Raw genomic sequence first — 12,326 nt, 5'->3', positions numbered from 1 at the left:
AACCAATAGTCATGTTAAATGAAGCCCAACTGGACAGCGTTCCAGTTTTCAAATACTTGGGTAGCGCTATATCAAATGACAACCTAGCAAAACATGAGGTGAACAATCGAATCAATAAGACAACACAATTTTACCACCAGGTAAGACACCTGCTGTGGGATGAGCAAATACCCATGAAAACAAAAATGACTTCGTACAAGTCTTCAGGCAGCTGAAATGAAATTCCTACACACTATGATCCAGAAAACCAAGAAAGACAAGATTAGGAATGAGAAAATTAGAGAAGTATTAGGAATAAATGATTCTCTCCTCAATAAGATTCATATATCAAGACTGAAGTGGTTTGGTCACATGAAGGGGATGCCAGTAAACAGAACTGCAAAGAAGGAATTTGACAGAAAAGTAGAAGGAAGACGACCCGTGGGAAGGCCACGAAGGAAATGGATAGATTTAGTTAAGAACGATGTACTGCTGAGAGGTGACAAGTTGGTGGAGGAAGAATAGTACAAGGACAGGATGAGATGGAGGAGGCTCATATACCACACCCGGGAAACTGGAGATTGTTTAGGATGATGATGATGAGTGGACGTGCATGGGTGGTGGTAGAGTGATATTGTGGGGCTTCAGCTTGAGACTGCTGGTGTTTGTCCGTTGCAGCATTAACACAGACGCATATTACAGCATTCTCGATAATGGACACCCTTGTTATTTCCAGGTTGATAATGCTAGATGCCATGTTTTGGGGGCTGCTATACAGTATTACGTTTACCTATTCGATTGGTCTGCCCAGAGTCCCGAACTCAACAACTTTTTGACAGATTGGACTGCTGGGTTAGGTCTCTGGAGGAGGGGCACCGATTCTTGAATGGCGAATTCCCCTCGCACACAGTTATTGATAGCAGTGTACATAGCTGCCCAATTACTTTTTGGTAGATAGTCTATTCCACCCACTTGTTGAGCTGTAAATTAAGTTAGAAGTTATTTTAATTTCAGGTGCGACAACTGTGTACTGACCTGTTGCCAAGTTATCCAGCTCAAGAGTTCGTCCTCGTCACGCTCAACTCTCTGACGCACTTGGCTGCTGCGACCCTCGTGGAGATCCCCAGTCAGGTGAGCACGTTGTAGCTATCATAGGCTACCTGCTATATACATTGTTAAAGTTGAATGTAGTGTAGTATTTTGTCAACATACTGGCATACGACGTATGTCACTGGAGCTAAAGTGTGAAAATGTGATGTGAACCTCCAGTACGCTGCAATTAGCAAGACTTCGTACAGCTATGGTTTTGGAAAAGTTTATAATGTCACTATGAAAGGATACGAAAAAGTGATTGGTAAATGTGGGGAAGATATGGAAGCTAATGGGAATGGGAAGCGTTTGCTGGACTTCTGTGCTAGTATGCGTTTAGTAGTTACGAATACATTCTTCAAGCATAAGGCTATTTACCGCTACACATGGGAGGCTAGGGGTACCAGATCCATAATAGACTATATCTTAACAGACTTTGAATTCAGGAAATCTGTTAGGAATGTAAGAGTTTTTCGGGGATTTTTCGATGATACAGACCACTATCTGATCTGTAGTGAACTAAGTATCTCTAGGCCTAGGGTAGAGAAAGTGAAATCTGTCTGCAAACGAATAAAGGTAGAAAATCTCCAGGACGAGGAAATTAGACAGAAGTACATGGATATGATTAGTGAGAAGTTTCGAACAGTAGACAGTAAGCAGGTTCAGGATATAGAAGGTGAATGGGTGGCATACAGGGATGCTGTAGTAGAAACAGCAAGGGAATGCCTAGGAACAACTGTGTGTAAAGATGGGAAAAGGCGAACATCTTGGTGGAATGATGAAGTGAGAGCAGCCTGTAAACGTAAAAAGAAGGCTTATCAGAAATGGCTCCAAACAAGGGCCGAGGCAGACAGGGATTGGTACGTAGATGAAAGAAACAGAGCGAAACAAATAGTTGTTGAATCCAAAAAGAAGTCATGGGAAGATTTTGGTAATAACCTGGAAAGGCTAGGTCAAGCAGCAGGGAAACCTTTCTGGACAGTAATAAAAAATCTTAGGAAGGGTGGGAAAAAGGAAATGAACAGTGTTTTGAGTAATTCAGGTGAACTCATAATAGACCCCAGGGAATCACTGGAGAGGTGGAGGGAATATTTTGAACTTCTTCTCAATGTAAAAGGAAATCATCCTGGTGGTGTTGCAAACAGCCAAGCTGATAGGGAGGAGGAAAATGATGTTGGTGAAATTATGCTTGAGGAAGTTGAAAGGATAGTAAATAAACTCCATTGTCATAAGGCAGCAGGAATAGATGAAATTAGACCTGAAATGGTGAAGTATAGTGGGAAAGCAGGGATGAACTGGCTTCATAGAGTAGTAAAATTAGCGTGGAGTGTTGGTAAGGTACCTTCAGATTGGACAAAAGTAGTAATTGCACCTATCTACAAGCAAGGAAACAGGAAGGATTGCAACAACTATCGAGGTATCTCATTGATTAGTATACCAGGCAAAGTATTCACTGGCATCTTGGAAGGGAGGGTGCGATCAGTCGTTGAGAGGAAGTTGGATGAAAACCAGTGTGGTTTCAGACCACAGAGAGGCTGTCAGGATCAGATTTTCAGTATGCGCCAGGTAATTGAAAAATGCTACGAGAGGAATAGGCAGTTGTGTTTATGTTTCGTAGATCTAGAGAAAGCATATGACAGGGTACCGAGGGAAAAGATGTTCGCCATACTGGGGGACTATGGAATTAAAGGTAGATTATTAAAATCAATCAAAGGCATTTATGTTGACAATTGGGCTTCAGTGAGAATTGATGGTAGAATGAGTTCTTGGTTCAGGGTACTTACAGGAGTTAGACAAGGCTGTAATCTTTCACCTTTGCTGTTCATAGTTTACATGGATCATCTGCTGAAAGGTATAAAATGGCAGGGAGGGATTCAGTTAGGTGGAAATGTAGTAAGCAGTTTGGCCTATGCTGACGACTTGGTCTTAATGGCAGACTGTGCCGAAAGCCTGCAGTCTAATATCTTGGAACTTGAAAATAGGTGCAATGAGTATGGTATGAAAATTAGCCTCTTGAAGACTAAATTGATGTCAGTAGGTAAGAAATTCAACAGAATTGAATGTCAGATTGGTGATACAAAGCTAGAACAGGTTGATAATTTCAAGTATTTAGGTTGTGTGTTCTCCCAGGATGGTAATATAGTAAGTGAGATTGAATCAAGGTGTAGTAAAGCTAATGCAGTGAGCTCGCAGTTGCGATCAGCAGTATTCTGTAAGAAGGAAGTCAGCTCCCAGACGAAACTATCTTTACATCGGTCTGTTTTCAGACCAACTTTGCTTTATGGGAGCAAAAGCTGGGTGGACTCAGGATATCTTATTCATAAGTTAGAAGTAACAGACATGAAAGTAGCAAGAATGATTGCTGGTACAAACAGGTGGGAACAATTGCAGGAGGGTACTCGAAATGAGGAGATAAAGGCTAATTTAGGAATGAACTTGATGGATGAAGCTGTACGCATAAACCGGCTTCGGTGGTGGGGTCATGTGAGACGAATGGAGGAGGATAGGTTACCTAGGAGAATAATGGACTCTGTTATGGAGGGTAAGAGAAGTAGAGGGAGACCAAGACGACGATGGTTAGACTCTGTTTCTAACGATTTAAAGATAAGAGGTATAGAACTAAATGAGGCCACAACACTAGTTGCAAATCGAGGATTGTGGCGACGTTTAGTAAATTCTCAGAGGCTTGCAGACTGAAAGCTGAAAGGCATAACAGTCTATAATGATAATGTATGTATGTATGTATGAAAGTATGTAATACGCACGTGGTGATGATGATGATGTTCGTATTGAAGTACTGTAAGACTTTCAATTGTGACGCTATTGGTCTGCAGGTGTTTTGCAAGATGAGATAAAATGTAAATGAATTCTAACTTGATAAACACCTAAGATTTTGCACTACCAGTAGGTCTCATTGTGTTCTTGGCCGTGACTTTGACAGTTTGCTGATGAACAAGAGTTGCCAGTTGCCGATGAAATTGTGTCCCATGTTGTAAGGCCCGTGGAACGACGAGTGAGGCTGACGTTCAAGAGCTGGTGGAACAACATGACAAGGGACTGACCATGACGAAGTGATAGCGAGGAACACCCAGGGGATATGGAGGAAATCTCAAATGAGAGCAGGCCGAAGTGTAAAGTGTGGGAAACAGCAGAAAACTTTGTAGGAAAACATCACGTAAATAAGAGTGTAGCAGTCTGAGCGATGAATCTCCTTTGACAATCCAGTGTCACATTGCAGGCAAAAACAACCACCATGGACAGGTTCCTTGTTAAAGTTGCACATAGAGGAAAAGATTCCAGGGAATCTGTTAGTTATAGTCAAAGTCATGCTATGCAGGAATCTCATGCCGTACCTGTAAACGTAAAGTCTAGGTTGATTTGTTTTACTTTATTTTACCATCATCCTCTTCCCTTGTCCGGCTCCATTTTCATAGCACCTTTCCATCTTTGGGTATCCAACCACCATTTTTCTTACACAGAAAAAAAGAACTATGCAAACTTCATTTTTAATCAAGTAACTAATTTATTTAAATGATACATTGCTTTTGAAACAAATAATCATTCCAAACTATTATTCGACACTCAAACTAGAAGGCTCCATTTGAGGGCATTGCTGCAGAAGTACGACTCCGATGCATGGTAAAAGGATTAGTGTGGCAGTCGTGAACTATGGCGTTGTTATTATTACCAAATGCGTCCAAACGGGACCAGTGTGCTGTTATTCTGTTCTTGGCAGCCGAAGGTGGACGTCCATCAGGGGCAACATGCCGTTCGAAAAGCACCATTGTGCAACGGTGCACCAAGTTCTGTGCGGGTCGCATTTTGACACAAGACTCTGATCGACTTGCTACGCCAGCCTCATGCATTATGACAGGAGGGCAGTGGATGAGGTGATTAGGGCGGACTGGTGCCTAACCGTAAGATTATCGTGCCTTCGGTCCCCAGGGTCGACACTTCCTGTGGGAGGAGGTTGTGCAGCAGGTGGTTATGGACTTCTTCACGCAGGAGGATACGTGTTTCATCGGCGGGGTGAGTGCCTCAATGCTCACGGTAATTTGGCCGTCGAATGGAAACTTTATTGCTCCTTATATAAACACTTCAAAATATTTCATACAACCAGGAATTTACAAACTTGCCTGCGAAAGATTGTAATGCCAGTTACTGAGGCCAGACAAGATATTTCGAACATTTAAATGCCTCTAAATATAATAAATATTCAGCTATGAGCAAACACATGATTGATTATGGACATGACATGAACAAGATATGGAAACTCTTTACTATGGTAATAAAGCGAAATTACTCAATATTTATGAATAATTATTCATTGACATTGACCAAAACCAACCCTTGATTTAAATGAAATCAACACTGTTACAGAAATTTCCGTGGTAGTTAGAGGTGAAAGAAGGTACGGGCGGGAACAGGTCTCATCTACGAAATTAAAGTTAATTTAAAATTTAACAAAGGTTATATTTTCTTTTCAAGATCAAGAAATAACAAGTATAACAGGTACTCAGTAGCATATCAACAAATTAAGAATGTACAATTGCAATTTGTTAATGGATTTGGGCTTCGAGCCCAGACACGCAATCCTTGAGCAATGAGCCCAACTTTACCTATGTACAAAGTTCAACAAAGGGGCAGAAAACCCCAATCATGCCAAGGAGCACAAGCTCCCAATTACCCAGTTAAGCCTGCTCGAGGCACACAGAAACCAAATTTAAGAAAGAGCAACCCGCTCTCAAAGCTCAGGCCTATTCAAAGGCCACACCAAACTCCACCTTTAAGCTGCCCTCCGGGCACACAAGAACAGGGGTAATGATACCCAACCTACTGAGGCCTATTCAGTAAAGAAACAGGTCAATTACATGGCCCAAAATTCTGATTAGAATGGAGGCGTAACTTACACTCCTAATACCTTTTTAAAACCTACTTGGCACTAGGCTGCATACACAAGGGCTAATCCCATACTAAAGAGGTGACTTGTATAAGAAGACTTTATTACATTTAAAAAAAAGAAACGGTTGTGAAAACAAAGTCACCTCAAAATAATAGGAGTGGGAGCTCGAGAGGGTTAGCACTCTCTATCCCAATTTATAGTTAAAGAGCCGAAGTTTTACCAAGTGTCTATTACATTTTAAGGATAGGTTACATGAGAAAAGTTTCGAACCTGCCCCGAGGGTTAAACTGCTGAGCTAGCAAGAAATAAAGTTATTAAATGGCCATTACCTTGTGGATGAACTGCTGCCCGAAGAAAGAGGCGCTTCCCGCCCCCTGCTACATAATCACACTAGGAGAGATGTTACTGAAGTGGCCAGGAGACCAGAAAATCAGCAGTTTATATACCCTCGTGGAAAATTCGAGACGTTTCATGAATGATTACAACCTGCCCACAAAATTTTATTGGATAATGGCAAAAACTAATACACCAGACGAAGAAGAAACACCTTATTGGTGGAAAATTAATTACAGAAATTCCTTATTGGTCAAATTCAAAACTGGCGGAAAGAGAAGGGTTATACTGCCAACCCAAACAATGACTGAAAGAAATTTAACAAAGAACAAACTTATGAATACCAAATTTCTTCAAAAGAAAAGTTCCTTCACTTCGCACTAGGGTGCACAATTGTAGTTCTTAAGTAGTGTCATCTAGGAGAGAATGTTCACACTTCTTACTACAGAGAAAACAAAAACAAATCGAAACCGACATAGTTCAGAACACTTCAAAATTTACAGTAAAGACATCTTCTGAGAAACCTTAGAATTAATGTGGTTGTTAAAGTTCAGGCTTTCTCCAGTAGAGGAGTTTCAACTGTCGCAATGTTTGAATTAGCGGCATGGAGGTGTACCGCCCAGTACAAACACCATTCTAGAATTATTTTTCCAGTACAAGTTCAATGATTCATGGTATAGGTTACTGTAGTCTCGTCCTAGTTCGTGAACCATGGGCAATGGCTGAGTGGCCTAGTAAGTGGTCCTGAGAGTTGGGATACAGTTGTTATGGAATGGGAGTGGGCATCTCGGACATATTCTGAGTCATGGCCCTCCTTGTGCTCAGGCGGCTAGGACTACACAATCCACCGGTGGTCCATAACCCGTTAGAGGAGAGATCCTCACTTAGACTATGTGTAAGTAGGGTAGCATCCTGCTTCATAAATTTACCGAGCTCAGAACATTTTAAGCAAGCCTCCAACCTATGGGAGTAACGGAGTCCCACTCTCATTTGACAGGTGAGGGACTCCTTGGAAACAACTTGGCGAACAAAATGGAATTTGATGGGGAGCCAGCAATATTAATGGGGCTTATGGAAGAAAGAAAGTAGAACTGGCTGAGTCAGCAAAGAGGATGCATCTGGATGTGCTAGGAGTAAGTGATATTCGGGTAAGGGGAGATAACGAGCAAGAGATAGGAGATTATAAATGTACTTGACGGGTGTTAGAAAGGGAAGGGTAGACTCTGGGGTAGGGCTGTTTAATCAGGAATACCATTGCATGCAACATAGTTTCTGTTAGGCACGTAAATGAGCGAATGATGTGGGTAGATTTATCAGTTGGAGGAATTAGGACGAGAATTGTCTCCGTGTATTCACCATGTGAGGGTGCAGATGAGGATGAAGTTGACAAGTTTTATGAAGCATTGAGTGACATCGTGGTCAGGGTCAATAGCAAGGATAGAATAGTGCTAGCTAATGGGCGATTTCAATGCGAGAGTTGGGAATAGAACTGAAGGATATGAAAGGGTGATTGATAAATGTGGGGAAGATATGGGAACTAATGGGAATGGGAAGTGTTTGCTGGACTTCTCTGCTAGTATGCGTTTAGCAGTTACGAATACATTCTTCAAGCATAAGGCTATTTACCGCTACACATGGGAGGCTAGGGGTACCAGATCCATAAGAGACTATATCTTAACCGACTTCGAATTCAGGAAATCTGTTAGGAATGTAAGAGTTTTCCGGGGATTTTTTGATGATACAGACCACTATCTGATCTGTAGTGAACTAAGTATATCTAGGCCTAGGGTAGAGAAAGTGAAATCTGTCTGCAAACAAATAAGGGTAGAAAATCTCCAGGACGAGGAAATTAGACAGAAGTACATGGATATGATTAGAGAGAAGTTTCGAGCAGTAGACAGTAAGCAGGTTCAGGATATAGAAAGTGAATGGGTTGCATACAGGGGTGCTGTAGTAGAAACAGCAAAGGAATGCCTAGGAACAATTGTGTGTAAAGATGGGAAAAGGCGAACATCTTGGTGGAATGATGAAGTGAGGGCAGCTTGTAAACGTAAAAAGAAGGCTTATCAGAAATGGCTCCAAACAAGGGCCGAGGCAGACAGGGATTTGTACGTAGGTGAAAGAAACAGAGTGAAACAAATATTTGTTGATTCCAAAAAGAAGTCCTGGGAAAACTTTGGTAATAACCTGGAAAGGCTAGGTCAGGCAGCAGGGAAACTTTTCTGGACAGTAATAAAGAATCTTATTAAGGGAGGGAAAGAGGAAATGAACTATGTTTTGAGTAATTCAGATGAACTCATAATAGATCCCAGGGAATCACTGGAGAGGTGGAGGGAATATTTTGAACATCTTCTCAACGTAAAAGAAAATCTTCCTGGTGGTGTTGCTAACAGCCAAGCTTATGTAGAGGAGGAAAATGATGTTGGTGAAGTTATGCTTGAGGAAGAGGAAAGGATGGTAAATAAACACCACTGTCATAAAGCAGCAGGAATAGATGAAATTAGACCTGAAATGGTGAAGATACTGGGAAGGCAGGGATAAAATGGCTTCATAGAGTTGTAAGATTAGCATGGAGTATTGGTAAAGTACCTTCAGATTGGACAAAAGCAGTAATTGCACCTATCTATAAGCAAAGGAACAGGAAGGATTGCAATAACTATCGAGGTATCTCATTGATTAGCGTACCTGGCAAAGTATTCATTGGCATCTTGGAAGGGAGGTGTGCGATCAGTCACTGAGAGGAAGTTGGATGAAAACCAGTGTGGTTTCAGAACACAGAGGGGCTGTCAAGATCAGATTTTCAGTATGCGCCAGGTAATTGAAAAATGCTACGAGAGGAATAGGGAGTTGTGTTTATGTTTTGTAGGTCTAGAGAAGGCATATGACAGGGTACCCAGGGAAAAGTTGTTCACCATACTTGGGGACTATGTAATTAAAGGTGGATTATTAAAATCAATCAAAGGCATTTATGTTGACAATTGGGCTTCAGTGAGAATTGATGGCAGAATGAGTTCTTGGTTCAGGGTACTTACAGGGGTTAGACAAGGCTGTAATCTTTCACCTTTGCCGTTCATAGTTTACATGGATCATCTGCTGAAAGGTATGAAAGGCAGGGAGGGATTCAGTTTAGTGGAAATGTAGTAAGCAGTCTGGCCTATGCTGACGACTTGGTCTTAGTGGCAGATTGTGCTGAAAGCCTGCAGTCTAATATCTTGGAACTTGAAAATAGGTGCAATGAGTATGGTATGAAAATTAGCCTCTCGAAGACTAAATTGATGTCAGTAGGTAAGAAATTCAACAGAATTGAATGACAGATTGGTGATACAAAGCTAGAACAGGTTGATAAATTCAAGTATTTAGGTTGTGTGTTCTCCCAGGATGGTAATATAGTAAGTGAGATTGAATCAAGGTGTAGTAAAGCTAATGCAGTGAGCTCACAGTTGCGATCAACAGTATTATGTAAGAAGGAAGTCAGCTCTCAGACAAAACTATCTTTACATCGGTCAGTTTTCAGACCAACTTTGCTTTACAGGATTGAAAGCTGGGTGGACTCAGGATAAGTGAGTTCATAAGTTAGAAGTAACAGACATGAAAGTAGCGAGAATGATTGCTGGTACAAACAGGTGGGAACAATGGCAGGAGGGTACTTGGAATGAGGAGATAAAGTTTAATTTAGGAATGAATTCGATGGATGAAGCTGTACGCATAAACCGGCTTCGGTGGTGAGGTCATGTGCGGCGAATGGAGGAGGATACCTAGGAGGATAATGGACTCTGTTATGGAGGGTAAGAGAAATAGAGGTAGACCAAGACGACGATGGTTAGACTCTGTTTCTAATGATTTAAAGATAAGAGGTATAGAACTAAATGAGGTCAAAGCACTAGTTGCAAATAGATTATTTTGGCGACGTTTATTACATTCACAGAGGCTTGCAGACTGAACGCTGAAAGGCATAACAGTCTATAATGATAATGTATGTAATGTACAAGTTCAAACCAAGAATATCAATTTCATATCCCCTCTCTATCAATTATTAACACCAACTTTGTTCAACCAAGTTCCAACCTAAGAATTTAATATCGATGCACTATTCCATTTTAATATTTTACATATAGGCAAATGGTATAATGGAACATATGAAGTCTGCATTAGACAAGAGGATGCAACAACTTAACACCTCGGCGAGATTATTACAAGTGTGACATTCTCCGTTATGTTATGCTTTGATGTCTTTGAACTTTATATAATATTCAGCCATCTTGTTGTAATTCTACAATCTTTTCATCAATGAAGTGCTATATTTCATTTTGATTTTTCTTAAATGAATGGATGAAAACCTTAACGGTATAAGTAGCATTTTGGTCATTCAGAGAAAAAGGCATTTAAACATCTTCAACACTCATATAAAGCATGCTATTTGTACTTATCCCACCCATCACTAGAGCGCAGAGTATTACCACTATCAGTTGTATCTCTTTGCTGGTGAAAAGATGCATCCTGCACTTAACTCATTTTTAAAAAAATGTCACTTATACCGTTATGGTTTTCATCCTTTCATAATATCATTACTCCTTCCATACATCTGTCTCCAATTGTATTAATGTTAAAATCATTCCTTACATCTATGTTCTTATAATCTTATTTAACTGTTTGTTGTTCAAAGTTAATTTTAAAATGTATAATCACATTCTAATAATTTCATTAATCTCTCTTGTTTTTGGTCCTATGTCAACTTACTTTATTAGCTTTATTTTTTATTTTCATATTTTATTTACGTTGTTTGTGCAACACAAGTTTTACGTATTTAAGTACTCGAATTGCTTTATGCAGAGAATCCGCACATCACTCGGGTAAAGCTGCCTTATGCAGGACACAACCACTCGTTATATAGATTGTTATGTATCGTGCGTAGGTGTCGTTGCTGTTGCAATACCTGAACACGGACCCTCGGTGGGAGGTGAAGGCTCAGGTCCTCAAGCACCTGCACTACCTCGCTGGTCAAGGGGCTCACCTGTGGCCGCCGGGAGCCATGGAGGCAGTGGTTCAGGTGGCACTCAACACGCCCTACGAGAAGATGCTCAACTGGTCTCTGGACGTGCTGCAGGTATTGGCCAAGTCTGCCGCTACCTGCCACTCGCAGATTAAACAAGGTTTGTAGGCAGTATGCACTTCTCACATCAGTACTCAAGATCTACCAAGATCCTCATGAAGCTGGGAGGCTGACGATATGATGTGGAAATTGCCCATAGAATCTATGATTTTGACCATAGTTGGTCTAATTTGTCCGATTTGACTGCCACAAATATATTCTTTTGTATTAGTCCACCTTACAGTTCAACAATAATAAAGGTGTTTTAATTAGTTCCACCTATTCAATACTTATATTTTCACTTATAGTGGTTACATAAATAGATTCTTAGTTGCATGGGACATGTTTCGCCCTCAATTAAGGGCATCTTCAGCCTAAAGACAATCATAAAAAATACAACTAAATTAAAAGTGGAAGTTAAAAGTTTAGTCAGTTATTAAAATTCGGAACATAAAAATGTGAAAAGTGATACAATATATAAAAATGCTAATGGAAAACTGTCTTATGATTAAACTAAAATCTTGTCGGAGACTAAAACTTCTTCTATTAAAATTCTAATTAAAAACAGTTCATAAAAAATATTAGTAGAAAACCAAAGTGGTAATAATATAAAGCCAACGACATGAGGGCGTGAACACAAGCATAAACTTGATTGTCATGAATACAATCTTTCCAAGGCCGCTGATGAAATTCGTCAGCAAGTGAGACAGAAGCATCTGTTGAAAAATTGTAAGTGGCCCTTAGCACCGGTAGGTAATAAAAATGGCTGAAACCTTGCCAGAAAATGTCAGTAGATACAGAAATAATGTTTTATGTAAGTGGAAGTTATTATTTGTTATCTACTGTTGTGTTGGTTGCTGCCCGTCTGTTGGCTCTGAGTCTGGTTTGAGGGCGAAACATGTCCCATGTAACTAAGAATCTATTTATGTAACC

At 40.5% G+C, this 12,326-nt stretch overlaps 1 protein-coding gene across 1 annotated transcript in view; it reads left to right on the top strand.

Moving 5' to 3' along the window:
- The window catches only part of defl (Integrator complex subunit 7), a 438,395-nt gene that overhangs the window by 168,536 nt on the left and 257,533 nt on the right, over positions 1-12,326 (top strand). The window contains exons 6-7 of the mRNA XM_067157240.2: positions 994-1,110; positions 11,217-11,454. Coding sequence (XP_067013341.2) covers positions 994-1,110; positions 11,217-11,454 — 355 coding nt within the window. The remainder of the gene's footprint in view (positions 1-993; positions 1,111-11,216; positions 11,455-12,326) is intronic.

Source organism: Anabrus simplex, chromosome 13 (genome assembly GCF_040414725.1).
Source record: "Anabrus simplex isolate iqAnaSimp1 chromosome 13, ASM4041472v1, whole genome shotgun sequence".
Taxonomy (NCBI): domain Eukaryota; kingdom Metazoa; phylum Arthropoda; class Insecta; order Orthoptera; family Tettigoniidae; genus Anabrus; species Anabrus simplex.
This window is presented reverse-complemented; position numbering and strand designations above follow the sequence as displayed.